This window comes from Taudactylus pleione, unplaced genomic scaffold (assembly GCF_031769625.1).
Source record: "Taudactylus pleione unplaced genomic scaffold, aTauple2 ptg000003l, whole genome shotgun sequence".
Classification (NCBI taxonomy): Eukaryota; Metazoa; Chordata; class Amphibia; order Anura; family Myobatrachidae; genus Taudactylus; species Taudactylus pleione.
The window spans coordinates 3,208,895-3,232,919 of record NW_028284406.1 but is presented as its reverse complement, the minus strand read 5'-3'; the positions used below and the strand labels follow the sequence as shown (position 1 = coordinate 3,232,919).

The 24,025-nt window shown below is 50.6% G+C and overlaps 1 protein-coding gene across 1 annotated transcript; it reads right to left on the bottom strand.

Moving 5' to 3' along the window:
* Positions 1-411: 411 nt before the first annotated feature.
* On the bottom strand, positions 412-24,022 carry LOC148543444 (adenosine deaminase domain-containing protein 2-like). The gene is made up of 9 exons (XM_088465876.1): positions 23,897-24,022; positions 20,507-20,612; positions 17,581-17,703; positions 17,345-17,492; positions 16,029-16,193; positions 15,014-15,222; positions 14,657-14,891; positions 11,987-12,110; positions 412-715 (listed from the first exon to the last, which is right to left on the bottom strand). The coding sequence occupies exons 2-9, from the start codon at positions 20,604-20,606 to the stop codon at positions 536-538; spliced, it is 1,284 nt and encodes a 427-aa protein (XP_088322002.1). The 5' UTR covers positions 20,607-20,612; positions 23,897-24,022; the 3' UTR covers positions 412-535.
* Positions 24,023-24,025: the final 3 nt, after the last annotated feature.

Below are 24,025 nucleotides of genomic sequence, written 5' to 3'. Positions count from 1 at the left end.
TCGTGGCCGCAAGCTCCAGAGAGATTTCGGCTCTAACAGAGCCGGAATCTCTCCACTGACATCACTCGTGATGTCAGTGGGGCCGCACCCAAACGACAGGCGATCTCATGGGAACGCTTCTGTTTGGGCAGCCACCCCCCCCCGGCCCACCCACCAAAGGGGGCGAGTTGTCACTCAACATCGACAACTCGCCTCCTTCGGTGCGAGACCCGGAGCGACGGATTGCCCGTCTCTGTCATGCGCATGCGCTGTGGGCCACCATCGACCCGGTTGCGAGCGCTCAGCGCTTGCGACTGGGTCTGAATCAGGCCCTAAATTCACAAAAGTAGTATAAAGCACCTGATTATTACAGTACCTTGCTCTCATTATTCATCGCACGTCTAGAAGAATAATAATAACACAGACATAGGCTCCAGGCAAAAATCTTTTAATGACTTTCCAAATATGTAAATCAACCAAACAACGAGAGAGAAAACCACTCATATAGCAAAACAGGTGAGAAACAATAACCGGAGACCGGACAGAGTGACAGAACTCATTGCTGCAGCTCACACTGGAAGAGCCAGTGCTCCGGGCTCCTGTCTCCATCGGGCCCCTGCCTAGATGTGGCTCTGAACCTGTCGGCACAGAGCTTATGGGGCCACATCCCATGGTCATGTGCCCTCAGATGAGAGTACAGCAGGGTTTTCACGCGTTGGTACTGATCTGAGGAAGCCTAAAGCCCGGAGAAAGAGGGTAGAATATTACACGTTTATAGTAGTCATAGTTAGTAGTAGTGGATAATACGCCGGGGAGATAAGACACTCAGCATCAGCGTAATAGATCTTTCTTTACTGTGTTATGTTGTATATCTCCCCCATAGACAGCAGCACAGGACAATGGTACTAGAGCTCTTATAGTTACACTCACAAAGGCAGCCACTCCCCAGGGGCATATTCTAGGTGTCGCCAGCTTCCGATGATGTGTGGCTGCGCTCATATCAGGTGATTACCTTGCTTGTTTTCTGGTCTCATCTCTATGGGACGTAAGCAATAACAACCGAGGTTTTCCTGCCTGGATAAGCAGCGTTGCATAAGCGTTATAGGATCTGTCACCACCTCACGGCTAACCCTAAGAGGTGCCGTTATATAACCGATATAAATGCTTCCTGCATCAGGGCGGCCGGATAAGGGCTGTTAGTAGGAAGTCATTCCTGGAGGAAGGGGCAGACCTTGCAGAATTTTATTTCCTTATTATTAGTATAGGCGTCTCAGACCTTGGAATCCCGACAGCGGCTGCCCGACATGGGTGAAAATCCCGATCGTCCCTAAAGTAAGTATTGTCTAACCTATCTCCCTCCCCTAACCCTTCCTTAGGGGTGCCTAACCCTACCCTTCCCCCCAGTGCCTAAACATAACCCCCCTCCAAGTGCCTAACCCCCCCTTCCCCACCGCCTGTCCCCCCGGGGGGGGGGGGGGTGCCTGACCCTAAGTCCACCCGGGGTGCCTAACCCCCCCTACCCCTAGCCTAAACCTAACCTCACGGGGGGGATGTGCCTAACCCCCCAAGTCCCCCCCCGGGAACCCTAAACCTAACCCTCCCCCCCAGCGGCTGTCCGCGCTCGGTGCCCGGCGTCCCTTCGATCGGGATGCCGGGCGCTGGTCTCCCGGCGTCGGTAAAATGACAGGCGTCTAGATTTAGACGCCTGTCATTTAACCCTCGCCGGTATTAAGCAGTCGGGAAGTCGGCTGTCGGGATTAGGTCCACCGGCTTCCCGACTGCATACCCAGACCTTTGTGGCAATATTACATCACACAAAACATGACTGTGCCATATATCATGTACTTAATGTCATTTATACCACTTTCTACATAGGACTACTAGAGCCTGACAATGATAGTACATGCTATAAGTGACGAGGCTAGAACGGCGGCACTGACACACACAGGGAGGTGAGCAAAACTCTACTACACCTTTACAGAGGCCTGAACGGTACTGCAAAAGCCTCAGCACCAACCAGCGGTGATGTTTTGTGCCCTCACGTCTGATTGGTCATTTAGACACTAATCATGTACCATACTTACCTATCACACCTTCCCTCCGGAGGAATGCTGGGACAAAGCGGATGACGCCACACATGACATCACTTCTCTGATCGCTCAGATGGCTGATGACACGATTTGCCTCTTCCCCGCCCAATTCGCGGGCCAGTGAGCAGGCATTAGGGAGATTCGTATATTCCTGTGCCTCCGGGAGGTGCGTCAATAATCCGGGAGTCGTCTGGACATTTTGGGAGAGTAGGAAACTCTGGGGGGAAACCGGTCACCCCTTCTAAGGAGAGGAGAAGTGGAGAAGTTTCTCATAGCAACCAATGAGCTGCTAGCTGGCATTTATCAAATACATTCTATAAAATGACAGGTAAAAGCCGATTGGTTGCTAAGGCCAACTTTTCCACTCTTCAGAAGGTCTGAATGTGTTATGTGCCGCTCTCCCAGAATATGTTATTTACCTCCACTAAACTACAGGTTTCCTTTATATGCGGTTTTCAAGACAAGAAAAATGTGCAATAGATATACAGCAAACTATGAGAGGAATCAGAGGGCAATAACAGTGGGCTGTACAGGGAAGAGAGTGTAACCTGGCAGCTGTCACTATGTATGCGAGACCCCATTCAGCGGAGCACCCACCAGACTTAGTAACTTCTGTCAGGAAATGTTTCTTAATGAGAGTACAAGAAACAAACATTCACATGCAGCATTTCCTTCATTACACACAAATTTACTTTCTATGACAAAACTTCTGCTGTTCAGAAGCTGTAATTTGTATGTTCCCCACTAGATGTCACTATTATGAAATAAACGTAATAATCTAGATCAGTGGTTCTCAAACTCAGGAGCTCATTCAGACCCGCTCGCTCGCTCCCTGCGTATGCAAATCCAGCGCACGCCCAGCAAGGCAGGCGATCGCACGGCAAGGAATTAGCACGCCCACTATGTCTTGGCGTGCGATCACTTAGTGTATGCAGACGCCCATCAGCCATTCATAAGACACTCACCTACGCAAATCATGTCCTGGAAGTGCATGAAAAACAAGAGATATGGTAAGAACTTACCTTTGTTATCTCTATTTCTACGAAGTCCATAGGGTCCACAGGGTTGACCTTGGGGTATAGCTGGATCTGGATCCATGGGCACCACGCAGTTAAAGCTTTGCTGCTCCCAGGATGCACTTGGGTCCGTCCTCCTCTATACCCCGCCCCGGCCACAGGCACCTCAGTTGGTAAGCAGCTAAGGCCGGAGGAGGAGACTAAACAGAGAGAAGGAAGACTGGAACACACAAGAAACCATACTCACAGAAATGGGAGACGGAAAACCGGTGACCAGCCACACAGCCCATTTGAAGCCAGGTGTGTCAGGGCGGGCGCCCTGTGGACCCTATGGACTTCGTAGAAACAGAGATAACAAAGGTAAGTTCTTACCGTATCTCTTATTTTCTACTTCAGGGTCCATAGGGGGTCCACAGGGTTGACCTTGGGGATGTCCCAAAGCAGTTCAACTAAGGGCGGGGACGCTCCTGTGCTGAAAGGAGTACCCGGCGCCCAAAGGATGCATCCTGAGAGGCGAAGGTGTCAAACGCATAGAACCTCAAAAACGTTTGAATTGAAGACCAAGTGGCCGCCTTACACAGCTGAACAGCGGAGGCGCCACGTCTAGCAGCCCAAGAGGGACCCACAGAACGAGTGGAATGAGCCTTAACAGAGGCTGGCACAGGTAAACCCTCCTGTGCATAAGCCTCACAAATAACGGAACGAAGCCAACGAGCTAACGTTTGCTTGTTGGCAGGCCAACCCCTCTTGTGAAAACCGAAGAGGACAAACAAAGAATCCGACTTCCTAACCGAAGCAGTCCGATCCACATAGATTCTAAGTGCCCGGACTACATCTAAGGAAGCCTCACCAGCTGAAAGATCAGGCGACTGAAAAGCTGGCACAACAAGTTCCTGATTAATGTGGAACTTCGAGACCACTTTGGGCAAAAACTCAGGACGAGTGCGGAGCACCGCTCTGTCCTGATGAAAAATCAGAAAAGGAGGGCGACAGGAAAGCGCCCCCAACTCTGACACCCTCCTGGCAGAAGCAATTGCTAGGAGAAAAACGGTCTTGAACGTCAGCCACTTGAGGTCCACCACCTCAAGAGGCTCAAAAGGATGACCCTGCAAGACCTGTAGCACCACCGCCAAGTCCCAAGGAGCCACAGGAGGCACGAAGGGAGGCTGTATCCTGAGAACACCCTGGAAAAAGGTGTGAACATCCGGTAGTGTAGCAATCCGTCGCTGAAACCACACGGACAAAGCAGACACATGAACCTTCAGAGAGGCCAGGCGTAAGCCGAGGTCCAAACCTGATTTAAGGAACTCCAAGATTCTGGAAACCCGGAACACCTGAGGATCATAGTTTCTGGATTCACACCACTGAAAGTAAGTGCGCCACACCCTGTGGTAAATCCGTGCGGAGGCAGGCTTGCGTGCCCTAAGCATGGTACCAATGACTGAACTGGAGAAACCCCTAGACCTCAAGACGGCTGTCTCAAGAGCCACGCCGTCAAAGACAGCCGACCCAGATCCGGGTAAAGGCAGGGCCCTTGAGACAACAGGTCCCAACGCTGAGGAAGAAGGTACGGAGCGTCGATGGAGAGACACCTCAGATCGGAGTACCAAGGACGTCTGGGCCACGCCGCAGCAACCAGCATGAGCGTGCCGCCGTCCTGCTTGAATTTCCGCAGAACCCGAGGAAGTAAGGATATCGGAGGAAACAGATACGCCAGGTGAAACGTCCATTTCACCGACAGCGCGTCTACCAGACTGGCGCCTGCGTCTCTTGTCCTTGACCCGTAAACGGGCAACTTGTGATTGTGACGGGAGGCCATCAAGTCCAGCTCCGGCAGCCCCCACCTGTCCACGAGTAGCTGAAACACCTCTGGGTGAAGCGACCATTCCTCGGGATGCACGTCGTGACGGCTGAGGAAGTCCGCCTCCCAATTGAGGACTCCGGGAATGAAGACTGCCGAGATCGCTGGAATGTGACACTCCGCCCAAGCAAGGATGCGAGACACCTCCCACATTGCTGCCCGACTTCGAGTTCCTCCTTGGTGGTTGATATACGCCACCGTGGTGGCGTTGTCGGACTGCACCTGAACCGCCCGTCCGTAAAGAGCGGGACCGGACGACTGCAGGGCCCGATAAACCGCCCGCAGTTCCAGAATGTTGATGGGAAGAAGAGCTTCTTCCACAGACCAACGACCCTGAAGTGACAACGAGCCGGTCACTGCCCCCCAACCCCAACGACTGGCATCCGTCGTGAGCGGGACCCAGTCCGGGATCCAAAAGGGACGCCCCTCAACCAGATGAGCTGTCTGAAGCCACCAAGCCAAAGACTGCCGAACCTCCGGGGACAACACCAGCAACTGAGAGCGGATCCGGTGAGGTAACCCGTTCCATTCCGATAGAATCAGCCCCTGCAGAGGCCGGGAATGGAACTGGGCAAATTCCACCATGTCGAATGTTGACACCATGGAGCCCAAAACCCTCATAGCCGAATGGACCGACAGGCGGCAACTGCTCAGGCAACTGTGTATCCTCAGCTGCAGGGAGGAGACCTTCTCCGGGGTCAGGAAGATCCTTTGCTGCCGAGAATCCAGCAGGGCTCCCAAATGAACCATCCGCTGAGATGGAATCAGGGAGGACTTTTTCCAATTTATCAGCCACCCGTGCGCTTGCAGGCAAGCGACCGTCAAGTGGAGATGATGAAGCAGTACCTCCGGGGAACTCGCCAGCAACAGGAGGTCGTCCAGATACGGTAGTAGCCGTACATTCTGGTTCCGAAGATGTGCGGCCATGACCGCCATAATCTTCGTGAACACCCTCGGTGCCGTGGAGAGACCAAAGGGTAGCGCCCGGAACTGGTAATGGTGTTAAAGGATAGCGAACCTCAGATATCGCTGGTGCGAAGGTGCTATCGGAACATGGAGGTAGGCGTCCTGGATATCCAGGGACACCATGTAATCCCCCGGTTCCATCGCCAGAATGATGGAACGTAACGTTTCCATCCTGAACTTGGGAACTCTGAGGAATTTGTTCAGAGACTTCAAGTTGAGGATAGGGCGATGAGAACCATTGGGTTTCCGCACCAGAAACGGAGAAGAATAGAACCCCGTCCCTCGTTGTAATTGAGGAACGGGAACAATGACCCCTGCTGTCAGCAAGGACTCTATAGCTTCCTGAATCTGTAAAGACATGGTCGTATCCTGAGAAGGACTCGTGCAGAAAAACTGGTGGGGCGGTCTGTGCCGAAAAGACAGGGCGTACCCCTGGGAGACCACTTCTCGAACCCAGGCATCCGTGGTGGTATTGTGCCAGCACTGGGCAAATAGAAGAAGTCGGCCTCCCACTCTGGGGTCCCCCAGAGGGAGGCCCGTCCCATCAGGCAGAAGGTTTATCTTCCTGCTTGGAAGAAGGGCGCCTGGCACTCCAGGGCTGCTTCTTGGGCTTAGAAGCGGCCTTGGTCGTCGACTGCCTCGGGAAGGACTGACCTTTTGCCTTGCCCTGAACCCGAAAGGACCGAAAAGCAGAGCTCCGTACCTTGGTAGGAGCAGAAGCCGAAGGGAGGAAGGCTGATTTAGACTTAGCCAGAGTGTCCACAATTTTGTCCAAGTCTGGACCAAAAAGCAACTCCCCATTAAAAGGTAAGGCCTCCAGTCCCTTTTTAGAGTCAGCGTCAGCTCTCCAAGACCTCAGCCACAAGGACCGACGCGCCGACACAGCTGCAGCCGACACCCGAGAGGTTAGCAGGCTTGCGTCTAACGATGCTTCCCCAATGTAGGAAGCCGCATCCCTCATTTGACCTATCAACGCTCTCTGGATCTCCGGAGCATCTTCCGGAAAGGTATCCTCCAAAGCATTGGCCCAGCTCTCGATGGCCTTAGCCACCCAAGAGATGACCATGGACGGACGGGCCACCGCCCCCGAGAGAGAGTAGATAGACTTCAAACAAGTCTCCACCTTCCTGTCCGTGGGATCCTTCAGGGAGGAGATCGACGGCAAAGGCAGCGTAGCGCTTTTAATTAAGCGGGTAACGTGGGAATCCACCGCTGGAGGAGTTTCCCACTTCCTGCAATGAGCCTCCGGAAACGGATAGTTCGAAGCCAACCGCTTCTGCGGTTGAAACCTCTTGCTGGGCAACTGCCAGGCCCCTGCCATATGATCCGTCAATTGATCGGACAGGGGAAAAACCGTCGAAGCTACCTTGGCCTTTTTAAAATTTGGGTATTTTGACCTGGGGGCGGGCACATCCTCCTCAATGTGAAGGATGGCCCGCACCGCCCTAACCAATGCCGGCACATTAATGGAAGACTTAGCCTCCATCTCCTGGGCCCCGGCATCCGAGTCAGAGTCTTCATGGATCTCCCCGTCATCCGAAGACACGTCCATGTCCATGAACTGAGCCGCCAGTGAAGCCGGAACGGAACGCTTGGACGCCCGTGGGGGCAAATCACTGTGCAACATATGTTGAAAAGCCGATGACGAAGCCGCCAGACTCTGAACAGAGCTGGAGAGGACGTCCACCCAAGGCGGGGGTACTGCCTGAGGATACCCCTGAAAAGGTACCATCGACTGCTGCGGCACCGTGGGGGTTTGCACGTATACCGGCAAACCCGCATAAGGACCCACAGTCTGAGACCCGGGAGGAGACTGCACCAGACGAGTCACACCCGGGGAACGGGGCATGGTAGGCTGGGGCAACGCCCTAGAAGGGGCCACAGTCGGGACCGCAAGTCGGTCCGCGATTGACGCCAGCACTTGCGTAAACATTGCCCACGGAGGATCCTGCGCCACCGGGGGTTTAGAGGGTCCAGGTACCAACTGGCACCGCCCGCACAGACCGTCCTGAGACAAATCTGCCCCATCAACCCCTGCCGAACAGCTGTTCGGCAGGAAAAGAACACAGGAGCCTCGGAGCGCTCATTCCCCTCATCAGACATGATACAAACTTTTTTGCAAAAAAAGTGTCTCACCGAAACGAGGTAAGGCGTATAACACCCACGAACTCCCAAGTATGCAACCCAAACAGCCCACAAACTGGTACTGAGGAGCACACCGCAGTATGTGACGGACCTCACAAATACGTAGATTTATATAAGTGAGGTACACAGAAAGAACACCCCTCCCCCACGCACCTGCGGGCCGTAGGAGAAGGAAAGGGATAGGTAAAAAGCTGACAGTAAGTAGAAAATAAGCACAGACAGCAGCACTAGCAATAGTCACATACCATGCAGAGAAGTTATACTCACTGCACCTTCCGCTACAATCAACCTCCCAGATTCAGTGTCTGGGAGGGCTATAGCGCTGCGAACACTGTCCATTGCAGGGGGAGAGGTACGCAGGGGGACTGGTCCACTGGAAGCCTGCCTGGGAGCTCTGCGATGCTGCCTGAGGAAGATGGCCGCCGGAGAGCTCTGAGGAGGAGTGGCCGAGTGAGAACAGCCCAGCGACGCCAGCACACATGAGAGAAGGCGCGCTGGGGAGGAGCACTGAAGCAGGGAAGGCTGCCTCCCCTGCTAGTACTAAACCCCCGGGGAAGCCGGTTCCCCGCCGGTACTTACACCCCGGGGGCCAGCGGACACGCGGGGTATTCCTGAAGAGGGGGAGCCCGCCGCCGCTACTAGCGCCGCCGGTCTGTCCCCAGAGACCGGCGGCATGAAGACTGCATTTTCCCCGCGTGCAGCGCTGACAGTGCTGCACGCGGCTTACCTGGCCCCTTCAGTCCGGCAGCAGTCCTTGGGAGGTCCCGGAGCCACGCTAGCACTGACTCCGGGGTCCCGCTGCGATCCCCGGATCAGTACCGGCGTCGCAGCGCCAGCGGTGCTGTTGGAGTGGCAGCGTAGACGTCCAGATGGACAGTCTGATGCTGCCGCTCTGAAGACAGTAAAAATAAAATAATAAAATCTTCTTCTTTTAAAAAAATAAAAAATAAAGAATAAAGCTTAGGGGCTGCTTATGCAGCCCCACTGCGCAGGGTGACCCGACTCCGGCCGGGCACCAACTAAAACTGAGGTGCCTGTAGCCGGGGCGGGGTATAGAGGAGGACGGACCCAAGTGCATCCTGGGAGCAGCAAAGCTTTAACTGCGTGGTGCCCATGGATCCAGATCCAGCTATACCCCAAGGTCAACCCTGTGGACCCCCTATGGACCCTGAAGTAGAAACATTGATACATCGAGCACCATCGGATGCGATCGCATCGCTTGAGGTTGACTATACCCTACCACAAGCACTGCGATCACTTCAGAGTGAAATCCCGAGTGACGTGTATTATTATTATTATTCTTTATTTATATTGCGCCACAAGAGTTCCGCAGCGCCTTACATAGTACATAAAACTAGTAAGTGAACAAGAAGTTAGGTGTTAGGTGCCCTTATGGGGAGCAAGGACTATGATGCTGCCTTATGCACACCTCTGAAACGGCGTTAAGAGACTCAGGCACGCCTGCGTTCGCACCGCCACTCCCCCGTTTCCAGTGGTCAGCCCCTGTCACCACCCACAAACGGTTTCTCCTATCACTCACTCTGCTGGGCAGCCTATGTGCAGCCAGCGAACGCATCCCGATCTCTCGCACTGTTTTGCACATGCGCATTGTGATGTGTACGCTTGGGCAGAAAGCGACGATCGCCCAGCTACGAGCGTTCGCATCATAGCGAGCGGGTCTGAATCAGCTCCTCAGTTCTCACAACCCCACATAGGTCACTTTTTCCAGGTCACCCACCAGGTGCACAGGTGTGTTCATTACTCACTGACATATTTTAAAACATCCACAGGTGGAGCTAATTAAATCACTTGTGATTCTGCGATGAAACCTGGAAAACATGCACTGTTTGGGGTCCGGAGGACAGAATTTGAGAACCTGTGATCTAGATCAGTGGTTCTTAACCCCACTACTCAAGTACCCATGTTTTCTGGATTTCTTTAATCATGCACAGGTGAATCAATTAATTTTGCTGGGTCAGTAATTTATCCCACCTCTTCACACATATAGAAATCCTGAAAATATGACCTGCTGGGGGTACATGAGGACTGGAGAGGAGAATCACTGCTCTAGATAACACACACATTGTTAGGCTTGCCATAACATCCCTTTAATTTTGGGCAGGTGTGAATTACACAGGTTCTGTGGCTGATTAAAACCAGATACAATGGAGACATGAAGTCATTCAGCCTCAGAATCTGTGTAATTCATATGTGTCCTGAATTAAAGGGATGATGTGGCAAGCCAATGCATTAGAATATAGCTGCAAGTTTAGATCTGTGGTTTATGTTCCCCTTTGTGGCAGTGGGCTGGATCACAATAATGAGGCATTGTGTACTAGTGACACAGGTGCCCTCGTCTCCACAGGTGGCTAAAGCCTTTTACGGGAGAAATGCGTTGTCTGCATGGATGCCCAAAGGAGGAGATGGTCTCTGACAGTGGGGTACAGTTACCGCAAGGTGGTGGAGGGCTGTCTGGCCACTGATGGGATGCATCTCTCTACAGCAGGGGTCTTCAACCTTGCCCCTCCAGCTGCTGTGGAACTACACATCCCAGCATGCACTGCCACCTTTTTGATATAACAGCATGCTAAAACTATGGCAGTGCATGCTGGGATGTGTAGTTCCACAGCAGCTGGAGGGCCGAGGTTGAAGACCCCTGCTCTACAGCCTATCATCCTGATACTGATGGGCAGACAGGACGCACAAGGCAAACCCTGGACAGGTACAGAAGCTGCTTCATTACCCTTCATCAATACATTTGGCTGCATCTCCTTCCCAAAGCTGAGCTCTCATACATCAAAGCTTTTCCCCAATCCAAGGCTCGGGGTCTTTCTTCTCACAATGCGGTCTCTAGTCACACAACTGTCCATATACTGTCTATGGATGTTCTCTTCTAAACGGGCACAGAGACCATATAATATATTGCTGACGCACAGCACTAAGTTCCTTCACATCATATTGCTGGAGAATAAGTCTAGTTATCAGCTCCACAGCACAACCATCCCAGAAGCCTGCAGAGACGTTTGCATTGCTCACCATATTGTAGGTCAGGTCTCTCCAGCACACGTCCATTTACAGCTGGCAGAGACCATGACACGCACACATTAAGTCTTACAAGTATCTATTCTAACACTTGTTTTTTTACTGTTAGTTAATGTGTCAGCCATTGTTGCCAGACTAATGTGACTGGTTCCGTTACGGACCTCTGCGGCGTGACCAATCCTCTGCATTCCGGCTGCCAATCTGTGACCTCTGCTACATCCCATTATCCTATTGTCTTGAGCCCTCTGGCTCCCAGCTATTGCCCCTCACATCAGCCTTACCTGCTGTCACAGTCTCCTTTGGAACCTCTGTAGGAAACCAATATTGTACCGAATAAAATAGAACCAGGTAAGATTATGTCTCAGCCTGGATGTGAGAGGGGCTTTCTCCCTCTGCCTCAGTCTCTTCCATCGTTCAGGAAAATAGACAATAGATTTATATCCAGAAAGGGACTGAGGAGCTTTTTCTACAAAGCATCAGGCAAACTGGGGCCTGTCAGGTATCGTCTAACAACTGCTCCTGAAATGATCGCATGTTACATATAGAGTAACAATACATCCTAAGGCTATAATAACTACAGATAAGTAGGATGCTGACACAGTTAATGATAACAAATATATCGCCATCAGTACAAGTCGTCCTTTGTCTGGTATGTTCAACGACAGCATGAAAAAAGCATCACAGAATTCCCCTACGCCCCAGAGACAGGCGGCTCCAACAACACAACCAATCAGTTTAGAAAAACTATATTATATATAAACTATATTATATATCGCTAACTGTATAAGAATCATTTGCAATACAGACAAATCTGTTGACTTTTTAGGGGTCTGAATAGCCACTGTATACCTGAGAAGTCCATGCACCGGTGATGTACGGCTACCTACCTTAGTGCTGTGATAGGAGACCTGCAGCTGCGGTTTCCCCAGTAAGCGCTGGACACCGATGTAATAAACCAGCATGGCTGCTTTGCAGAGCCGGCTCCCAGGACAATGAGGGAAGATGAGAGAGCTGCAGACACAAGAACAGCGACCGTCATATGACTGTGGTGACAGAGCACATGGTCATACCGGAGCTTATACTGAAACCTTCTTATACATAAAATAATACAACATATCTGCTGCTGAGATCTCTGCTGGATAAAACACCGGTAAAACCAAGTGAGAGATGCTTTGGTCAGAGGTCACTGCTTGGTAAGAACATTTGCCTGCAATTTCCATCCCTTGGGTAACATGAGCTGAACAGAATAATACCCACAGGTTCTACTGGGTATAGTGAGAATAACATATCCGACTATTATCGCCTCATATGAATCTACCATGGATTTATCTCAGTTATGCAGCAAAGTTACTGAGAATGAGTATTAATGGCAGGTGGGGAAGGGAAGGGACTGGGGCGGTTCACCTGTCTCACCGCAACGCAGGCGTCCTACGGCGAGCTCAGGGAGGACGGGAACTTCATGTGCAGTAGAATAAAGTCTGATGTCACACACAAGCCGGAGACCAGCTGAGCACACCTGGCCGACTAGTGGCTATAGTACTGCTCCTTATGCTGCAGACCCCGGGGCTGCTCCTTATGCTGCAGACCCCGGGGCTGCTCCTTATGCTGCAGACCCCGGGGCTGCTCCTTATGCTGCAGACCCCGGGGCTGCTCTGGATGGGCAGAATGGGGCAATCTAGCTTAGGCCCAGTACAGCAAGGATGTACACAGAAAATACATGATTTACAACATGGGCAGAAATCAGTACCTGTGCCTGGCATCAACCAGACGTAGCGGCTATTGTTGCCCCCTGGAACACCTCTTGAGCTTTGCATACGGGTGTATATGTACTATATTTTTGCACTTACTACGCACAGTGTGCCGCTAACTCTCCATACTTACATTTTCTGCTGCAATAATCAATCACTCGGTTACACATTTCCCTTTAGTGAATAAATGTAATTTCACCTCATTTCATGTCTATATACAATCATTTCTCTGTGAGAGCAGAGCTTAGTCTATATGCTTCTTTATTCATGTTTATGTGCAATAAGCAGTGCAGCCCCTATAACACAGAGTGACACAATATATTCTGAAATAAAGGGGTTTTAAATACTTAAGTGATTTATGAGAACTTCCCATTATTGTGACTGCTATATACGCCATTTCCTGTCCTACACCCAGTCGCTGCTCATTGCTCGACCCTAGAACCCGGGAAACGCAGTAATCATTTGGGAAACTTATTGTGCAGCGACATTCTGAGCTCTACAGCTCGATGGGCGTGGCATAATCTGAAGGGATGTGTGAGGTCACTGAGGGTGGGTATGAGGGGCGTGGCATAATGTGAAGGGATGTGCGAGGTCACTGAGGGCGGGGTATGAGGGGCGTGGCATAATGTGAAGGGATGTGTGAGGTCACTGAGGGCGGGGTATGAGGGACGTGGCATAATGTGAATGGATGTGCGAAGTCGCTGAGGGCGGGGTATGAGGGACGTGGCATAATGTGAAGGGATGTGCAAGGTCACTGAGGGCGGGGTATGAGGGGCGTGGCATAATGTGAAGGGATGTGCGAGGTCACTGAGGGCGGGGTATGAGGGGCGTGGCATAATGTGAAGGGATGTGCGAGGTCACTGAGGGCGGGGTATGAGGGGCGTGGCATAATGTGAAGGGATGTGTGAGGTCACTGAGGGCGGGGTATGAGGGACGTGGCATAATGTGAAGGGATGTGCGAAGTCGCTGAGGGCGGGGTATGAGGGACGTGGCATAATGTGAAGGGATGTGCAAGGTCACTGAGGGCGGGGTATGAGGGACGTGGCATAATGTGAAGGGATGTGCAAGGTCACTGAGGGCAAGGTATGAGGGACGTGGCATAATGTGAAGGGATGTGTGAGGTCACTGAGGGCGGGGTATGAGGGACGTGGCATAATGTGAAGGGATGTGTGAGGTCACTGACGGCGGGGTATGAGGGGTGTGGCATGTGAAGGAATGTGTGAGGTCACTGAGGGCAGGGTATGAGGGCGTGGCATAAAGTGAAGGGATGTGTGAGGTCACTGAGGGCAGGGTATGAGGGACGTGGCATAATGTGAAGGAATGTGTGAGGTCACTGCGGGCAGGGTATGAGGGTGTGGCATAAAGTGAAGGGATGTGTGAGGTCACTGAGGGCGGGGTATGAGGGGCGTGGCATAATGTGAAGGGATGTGTGAGGTCACGGAGGGCTGTGTTGGAGGTCACTGTGAGCATGGCCGTCTCAGGAAAGGACCCAGGCAGACAGCATCTATAGCCCCAAATTTGCTGACAGGCTGCATAAACCTATGTCTAGTATTGAGGAACAATAGGGGGTTAAACCCCCCTCCTTTTTCTACTTAGTATGTACATTCCCCTATAGCGCTAAGAACATTCTGAGGTTACAAACCCTGTAGCTGTGTGTGCGCCAGTACAGATTAGACAGAGGAAGACAGCGGTCACATCTAGAGAGAGATCTCTACCTACATGTATAATAAGACATCAGTAAAGCCTGGAAACTGGTAGGTGTAATTCCCCTGCACCACCCACCTCCACTGTTCCCTGTGCTGTACTCACCCGTCCACCGGTCGTCCAGTGCTGCCATCTAGAACTTCCACGTCCTTGTCCCCCTTGGACCAGTTCACACTGTGTGTGGGGTGGACAGGTGGAGGGTGTTTGCTGATGACTTCTGGTCCAATGAACAAGTAAGGAAAGTGCACAGCATAGGAAGGAAACAGCGCCAAGTCCAAGGGAGGCTGCAGTCGGCCAATGACAGCCTGAGATAGCGCGTCTATCTGCTGCTCGCTGCTTCCTGTACGTACAGGAGACACCACAAAGTGACCACAATCAGATCACAGCGTCGTAATTACATGGGACTCAGCTACACGTGCTGTCATGTGACAGGAGGTCCGACGTGGACATAATATACTGTACCTATGACCATGCTGGTTATGTACAGCGGCTCCACAATATGACTCAGCAGAGCCCCCTGCACCCCGAGTACGCTCCATTTCAGCAGCTTGTCAGTGGCACACATACAGCACACGCGTGCTGCCAGTACACTGAGGGGGCAAGCACACGCCGAGAGCAGGGCACCCTTGGAGTGGATACTCAGGGGTACAGGGGTCTGCTCTCCCCATGACCTAGAAGACATAATATGATTACAATACGCACACATGTAAGAGGACACAGAAACAAATCATGGATGATCCCACTGGGTGTGGTGCTTTATGCATTGTCTGTGTAAATATCTCCCCCTTACCTTCCCACAATCTCCGTACACTGGAGCTCATTCAGACCTGATCGCAAGATGCAGCCGCTCGCTAGCAAAAAGGGTCCGGATATTAAAATGAAGCGCTCGAACTGCGTCGTGTAAGGACGCCCTCTATGTCTTAGCGAGCTACGGCCAAGTGCGCTCGCAAGTATATAAAGACGCCCCCTTGCCACTCGCAACACACGTCATCTCCGGGAACTGTAGGATTAAACCGGTAACATCGAGAGCCATCGGAGTTGCTCGCAGCCCTTGAGGTTGCCTTTCCCTGCCGCAAGCACTGCGAACAGCGCTGGCTGAAATACATGCAGGTGACGTGTACAATGACGCTACTTTGCTAATTATGCACACCCTTTAAACGGCGTTTTTGGCGGCCTGACGCGCCTGCGCCCGCAACACCGCTCCCCGTTTACAAGCACCTTCCCCTGTTACCACCCACAAACGGCGCCATCTGTCACTCAAAGCAGTGACCCAATAGTGGCTTATGAGCAACCAAAATCAGATCGCAAAGACTGGCTTGCGCACGCGCACTGCGAATTATACGCATGTGCAGACAGGCGAAAATCGCTCACAGCGAGCGAGCGCGCGCACCTTAGCGACCGGGTCTGAATCAGGTCCACTGTCTCTGCCCTCCTCCCCAGTCACACCCTAATCTGTGCCCACCCAAACGACACTCACGGGCAGGACTGTACGGCACCTTCCGGGATGGAGCTCACGTAGAGATGCAGATAAATGTCAGGTTTAAGGACCAAGGACTGGCTCAGCTGAGACGGACAGAATATGCTCTCTTTACTGGCCTCGGGCAGCGCACTGTAGTACAGGGTCATCTCTTTGTACAGGTATCTAGGGAGAGAAAGCCACAGTTATAGCATAGATAGGAACGTAGGGAGTGACGGGAGACTGACAGTGCAGCAGCCAGCTAATGCAAACTCATCATGGGATGCTCTCTGTACACCCAATAACCCCACCTACCACAGTTATACGCACATCTTTGCTGCAGTCGCACCAAGCAGCCCCTCTCGGCTGTTGAATTATGGGGGAAGGGGGGCACTTACTTTCCCATACATTCACAATCTGTTAAGCTGGCCACACACTAGACCAACTTTCATCCAACTAGTTGATTGGTTGGAATGAAAATCTGGTAACGTATGGGAGTAAATGATGATCAGCAATTTGCTGCTAAATGCCAGAAAACAGATGAAAATGGTCGTCAGACAAGTTTGTTAAATGTTTGATCTAAACAATTAGTTCAAACAATAGTTTTTGTTCATTTTCCGGCGTTTGGGAGCAAATTGCTGATTGTCATTTGCTTTCATCCCTTACCAGATTTTCATTCCAACCAATCAACTAGTTGGCTGGTTGGATGTAAGTTGGTCTAGTGTGTGGCCAGCTTTAGGCCTTTATTGGTTACATGACATTAGACCAGGGGTAGCCAACCTCGGTCCTCGAGAGCTACATAAGCTGGTCACACACCTAAAGATTATCTGTCCAATCAGTTGATTGGTTGGAATGAAAATCTGGTAAGGTATGAAAGCAAATGACAATCAGCAATTTGCTCCCAAACGCCGGAAAATGGACAAAAACTGTTGTTTGAACAAAGTACTTCCATACGTTACCAGATTTTCATTCCAACCAATCAACTAGTTGGCTGGTTGGACAGATAATCTTTAGATGTGTGGCCAGCTTTACAGTTCACGTTTTCCAGACCACCTAGCTGGTGCACAGGTGTAGTCATTACTCACTAACACATTTAAAAGGATCCACAGGTGGAGCCAATTATTTCACTGACTATTCTGTGAGGAGACCTGGAAAACATGCACTGTTGGTAGCACTTGAGGACCAGGGTAGGCTACCCCTGCATTAGACTGATCAAATTTTAGGACTTGGAGCGGATGAGATGATTAGGATTTCCCCATATGTAAAAACACAAAAGGGGGTGCACTTATTTTCCCAGATGACTGTATGTCACTTATTACATAGCGGTCACATTTCACCTCAGCAGCGCCCTCCTTGCCACCACCACTGCGTGGCTATCATGAAGTAGGAGCCCCTGGTACTCCTGCCAATCCTGGTACCAAGTGTCGCCAGTCGCTAGGGCCACCACCTCATACACATCATCATTCTTCTCCTTGCCTGGGAGACCTGTGGATCAGACAGACGAAAGACCCTTACAGACATTGTGTACATGCGTGCCTCCGCATATATGGCCTCTGAGGCACTGGCCTCTCACCTCTCTGCAGGATAAAGGCAGCCAGGCTGGTCCTGTGCTGGTAATATTCGGTGTCACCCAACAGGCAGTGAAAGGTGTCATTGGCTACAGCCGCACATCTCTGCTCATGTGTGATTATATTCTCTGCAGGAAGAAAACAGGAGACTACAGCATTAAGAGTCTGATCTATCACCTGGATCACAGAGACAGACTCCATTTATCACACAAGGAGAATGCAGGTACTTTACATGCCGAGGTCACAGGCTGGGATCACGGCACCGGGTCCCTGGCTAGCTGATTAAGCCTCAGCATTGCTCAGGCCAGCCAGCTTGCGAGCCAGGAAATGGCGTCCGTTGATGCAGCCCCTGGACTTGCCACTCCCAGAAAACAGGGCGGACAAGCCCGTTTTCAGGAACGCCGGCCGTTTGCTCTTCCCCCCTTAAATGATCTGCCTGTCAATGAGGTAGAGGCATATAAGGGTCTGCGTGCGATCACGCAGGACTTGTTCTGCACATTTGCAGAACGGGTCGTGCGCATGCGCAGATTCCCGATGATCATGAATCTGCGTTCAGCATTGGACATACGTGCAATGCTGAATAAGCCCCTGAAACTGGCTTCTGATATAAGCACCAGCTGCTACGTCTGTCTTTAATGTGAGTTATGAATGACATCACAGCGAGAGCACGACAAACATAGATGGATGATTAGCCCATGACTGCACGGGAGATGTACCAAACCTTCGAGTGAGATAAAATGGAGAAGTTACCCATAGCAACCAAACAGCTTCTAACAATCAATGATCTAGCACAGTCTATAAAATGACAGAAGCCGATTGGTTGCTATGGGCAACGTCTCCACTTTATCTCTCTGGAAGACTCAGTACATCTGCCCCTGCAAATATTGCTATAAAGAAGAGTGGCGGCATTCAGGAGCCAGTACAGGCAATATTATTATCGGACTTCCTGGTCCTAGGTGACTGTAATAACACTTCTATAGTAGCAGAATAATAGTCTGACGTCATCAAAGTAACAGCGGGAAGGAGAGGACAGGTCAGCGCAGCCTGAGAGATGGCAAAGCGCATTACCTCCACCGTCTGCGAGTGCGCTGGGGGACGGCCTGCCAGACAGGATCACCCTTTCCTGTCCCAACAGACATAGTGGTCAGTTTCCAGTTGATGTAGCATAATAAAGCAGCCGCCCAATAGCAGCCAGTCACTGTCAGGTTTGTTCCCTAATAGCTTTGTAACAAGGAACCTTGTATGCAACAGCTTTATTGGGATCGGTATGAAATACCGCCAGATGCTTGTCTGGCAGTTCATATCCCGATGCTGGAAGAACGGCAGTTAAGATCCCGACAGGTAAGTATTTTAACTATTTAGTAACCTAACCTCCCCCCTAACCCGCCCTTAGGGGTGCCTAACCCTAACCTCCTCCACCAAGTGCCTCACCCTAACCCCCCCTCCCCGCAGCCTAAACCTAAGTCTCCCGGGGGGATGCCTAACCCTAACCCCCCCCTTTTCCCTAGCCTAATCCTAACCCTCCCGGGGGAGTGCCTAACCTTAAGTCCCCCCTGGGAGCCCCTAACCTAAACCCCCCCTTCCCCTCGCGGCTGTCTGCGCCCAGCTTACCTTCGATCGGTATGCCGGGCGTCAGGCTCCCGGTATAGGTAAAATGACAGTCGTCGGGATCTCGACGCCTGTCATTAGTACCACTCCGGGATTAGACAGTCGAGAAGCCGGCGGTCTGCATTTCGACTGTCAACTTCCGAACTGCATCCCGCTTTATTATACACAATATAATACTTGCTGATTTGTTAACACCGAGCCGTTTCCTTGTAGAGATAGAGAAAGGGGAGAGACACTACTAACGAATAAATAAGTAGTGACACATAGGGGCTGGTGCTGAGTATGATGCTGCTGCGTCTGTGTCTATTGGCGGTCGTCTGTCAGCGACTTTATGCTACAAAGCCCTTCCCTGCTGTAGATCCGTGCGTCTGGATGTGCAAGGACTGAGACGCCCAATGTCAGCATCTATTGCAGGTGCAGTCTCTCTGTCTGAGCTTGGGCCTCCTATGCGAGTGGTTGAGCTTCTCTGTATGCAGCCGCTGTCAGTGACACGCCCCCGGCACGCCCATCTCTGTGCGTCCACTAAGCCGCCTCCGTCACCCGCCCAATACATTTTCAAGACATAGCTGAGGCTGTGCGTCTTGCGTGCGTTCTGACTGTACGTGCGTTATCTGGACACATGCGTAGTGCGACACGGACCCATGCGCAGAAGAGAACAAATCGCTCCACTGCATCCGATGTCGGCAGCGCGCAACTGAGAATCTGCCCCATAATGAGTAACAGATAGCACCGCAGGTCACCCATAGTGGCCCCTGGCTCCAGGACACCCCCCTAGTCTCTCCATTTACAGGCACAGTTCTAGTTACGGGACCAGTCAGCTCTGTAACGGTGTATTTGGAAATCTTAAGTGTTTTGTATTTTGTGCTAATTGTTCCTATTTGGTAGCAGCATTATAAAGATCCTGAAAGTAAATATAGGGCTATAACATATGGTGTAACTTGCCCGCGGGACACTTCTACGTGCAAATGCCCCTTTGCCACCTAGCAACGTGAAGCCATGTGAAGATTGGCGGCTGACTCTGAATCGCTTGTAACTGCTCTACGTCGCGTGCTGCATGCGCAAATTTCTACATATCCGTCCACATTAGGAGCAACACGGAATTAGGGTACAGGTCTCCCCGTTCCAAGTCTTAGGGGTCAATTTACTAAAGTGAGAGTTTGTAGAGGTGGAGACGTTGCCCATAGCAACCAATCAGATTATAGCTATTATCTTCTAGAAGGTGCTAGATAAATGTTAAGTAGAATCTGATTGGCTGCTATGGGCAACATCTCCACTTCTAAAAACTCTCACTTTAGTAAATATACCCCACATACTCTGTTATACCTCCAAATCCAGTGATCTGACCGGCATCCTCTCCACATGACTGCAGGTCAGCAGTGAGGGTGTAATAACGTTTCTGCAAGCTGGGGAAGCTCTCCATCATGTAGGTCTAAGAAGTTAAGAAAATAGGGCTACCATTAGAATTTGCTGTTCACAACGCAATTTCAACTATTGATCTTGGAGGAACACTACAGTAGTTACAGATTGTTGGTGACATCTAATGGTGCATACACACGATCAGATTTTTTCTTCAGATATGGACGATAACGATTTAAAAATCGTTCAGTCGTTCATATCTGATGGAAAATCGTTCATATCTGACATGCCTGAACGATGGACGATCAACGATGCGCGTTCCCGTTTGTCAGATAACGATATCTGACATCTGATGTGTTTGCAGTCAGACTTGGACGATTCCATTCATTTTAATGCAGTCAAAAATCGTTCAATCGTTCAAATCGTTCAAAACTTTGGTCAAATCGTCCAAATCGTTTAATCGTTCAGTCGTTCATCTGACAAATCTGACAAGTCTGACAAATCTGACCGTGTGTACGCTCCATTAGTCTCATACTAAAGCCCATAATAGGACTTATTCACTGATATCTGGAAACATATCTATAGGGCAGTGGTTCTCAAACTCAGTGCTCAGGACCCCACACAAGTCACGTTTTCCAGGTCACCCAGCAGGTGCACAGGTGTATTCATTACTCACTGATAATTATTTCACTTTTGATTCTGTGAAGAGACCTGGAAAACATGCACTGTGTGGGGGTCCTGAGGACCGAGTTTGAGAACCTGTGCTATAGGGGTTTAATTCATAACGGGGTGTGAAACTTACATTTTGCTCTCCTTGCACTGTTCTACTCTGTGGTTAATTCTATTGCTGTAATATTTTTCGGATCCCTCAAATCACTTTCATATACAGGGACAGTTAGTGTTATAGGGCTACTAATACTGCTATAACATTTGCTGGATCCCCCAAATCACTTTCATATACAGGGACAGTTAGTGTTATAGGGCCACTACTACTGCTATAACATTTGCTGGATCCCTCAAATCACTTTCATATACAGGGACAGTTAGTGTTATAGGGACACTAATACTGCTATAACATTTGCTGGATCCCCCAAATCACTTTCATATACTGGGACAGTTAGTGTTATGGGGCCACTAATACTGCTATAACATTTGCTGGATCCCCCAAATCACTTTCATATACTGGGACAGTTAGTGTTATGGGGCCACTAATACTGCTATAACATTTGCTGGATCCCCCAAGTCACTTTCATGTACAGGCATAGTAGTTAGGGTTATAGGGCCACTAATACTGCTATAACATTTGCTGGATCCCCCAAGTCACTTTCATGTACAGGCATAGTAGTTAGGGTTATAGGGCCACTAATACTGCTATAACATTTGCTGGATCCTCCAAATCACTTTCATGTACAGGCATAGTAGTTAGGGTTATAGGGCCACTAATACTGCTATAACATTTGCTGGATCCCCCAAATCACTTTCATATACAGGGACAGTTAGTGTTATAGGGCCACTAATACTGCTATAACATTTGCTGGATCCTCCAAATCACTTTCATATACAGGGACAGTTAGGGTTATAGAGCCAATAATACTGCTATAACATTTGCTGGATCCCCCAAATCACTTTCATATACAGGGACAGTTAGTGTTATGGGGCCACTAATACTGCTATAACATTTGCTGGATCCCCCAAATCACTTTCATATACTGGGACAGTTAGTGTTAAGGGGCCACTAATACTGCTATAACATTTGCTGGATCCCCCAAATCACTTTCATATACTGGGACAGTTAGTGTTATGGGGCCACTAATACTGCTATAACATTTGCTGGATCCCCCAAATCACTTTCATATACTGGGACAGTTAGTGTTATGGGGCCACTAATACTGCTATAAAATTTGCTGGATCCCCCAAATCACTTTCATGTACAGACATAGTAGTTAGTGTTATGCCCCAGCTGATGCTGCATTTTGCGGTTATGATTAGGAAATGTTTGGAAGGAGAGCAGTTGTGTTTATCTGTAACTCACTATTCAGGTGTAACAGAAAAAAGTTTTAAGGATCCCTTCACCATTGTGTAGTGTCCAAATGGGTTTTTAGAGACCCCCTTGTTGGTTCCACTCATTCATCACCCAGACCGACTGCTCAGGCGGGATGTAGTTTGGAAGCCGTCGGTCTAAATGCCGACTGACGGCTTCCAGACTTTCTAATTCCGACGTGGTACTAATGACAGGCGTCGAAAACTCGACACCTGTCATTAACCATACGCCGGGAGACCGACGCCCGGCATACCGAACGAAGGTAAGCAAGGCGCGGACAGCAGCGGGGGGGAGGAGGGTTAGATTTAGGGCTCCCGAGGGGACTTAGGGTCAGGCATCCCCCCGGGAGGGTTAGGTTTAGACGAGGGGAAGGGGGGGTTAGGGCTAGGCACCCGGGGGGGGGAGGGGGAGTTTAGGTACTTAGAGGGGGGATTAGGGTTAGGCACTTGGGGGGAGGTTAGGGTTAGGCACCCCTAAGGGAGGGTTAGGGGCGGGTGGGGGAATTAGGTTAGCGATACTTACCTTAGGGACGATCGGGATCTTCACCCTGTCGGGCCATGCGGCCGGCGGTAACGACGCCAATGCCACCCACACAACTCTAAAATGAATGCAAGCCTGCACTGAATAGTCTGGATTCTGCTGCTCTCATTATAACGGGGACCTCGTGCTATTGGTTTCCCATTATAGTGATAATCAGCGCTGGGATTGGTAAATAGGAGGCCCTGGTCCTCTTACTGAGGCCCAGTGCGAATAATGAATAAAGAAAAGTCAACATGACAACTCCTAAAAAAATCCTACAACCTATTCTAATGTTCATTTATAAAGTGCACATTTCATACTGGTTGGTCAACCACTGTCTGTGTCCAACTATTGTGGGACTGCAAGTCCCAGCATGCCAGATATGGGAGACACAATGACATGCAGAGCTGAGAGAGACAAACAGAAGGGACAGGTAAAAACAGTGCTGGGATTGGGAGACAGACTCACGGACAGCTTTGGGAAGACACACTCATGCAGTGTTGTGAGACAGACACACAGACAGGGCTGGGAGGTGACAGACACACAGACGGGGCTGGGAGGAGACAGACACACAAATATCTGTTTACTAAGCCTTGGATGGAAATAAAGTCCCAACCAATCAGCTCCTAACTGCCATGCCACAGGCTGTTTGAAAAATGACAGGAGCTGATTGGTTGGTACTTTATCTTCATTCTCTTTATCTCTCTCCAAGGCTTAGTACATAGACCCCACAGTGTCGTGAGACAGACAGAGACAGGGCTGGGAGGGAGACCCACGGGCAGACAGTCAGCACCTACCCACGACACTGGCTGATGACGTCAGGGTCCTCTCCGTCAAGGGGATGGAGACATTACCCACGTTCCCCTGCGGATCAGGCAGCTACAGGTTATATTACCCTCCTCCTCCCTGAGCTGGGAGCCTCCTGA

Bases quoted from the DNA above. Each gene is read 5' to 3' on its own strand.
- LOC148543444 (XM_088465876.1), bottom strand. From the start codon at position 20,606: ATGATGGAGAGCTTCCCCAGCTTGCAGAAACGTTATTACACCCTCACT. The intron at 17,493-17,580 runs GTGAGAGGCCAG...TCTGATCCACAG, and splicing joins TGCCTTTATCCTGCAGAGAG to GTCTCCCAGGCAAGGAGAAG. The intron at 15,223-16,028 runs GTGAGTGTCGTT...TATGTCTTCTAG, and splicing joins GGTGCCGTACAGTCCTGCCC to GTCATGGGGAGAGCAGACCC.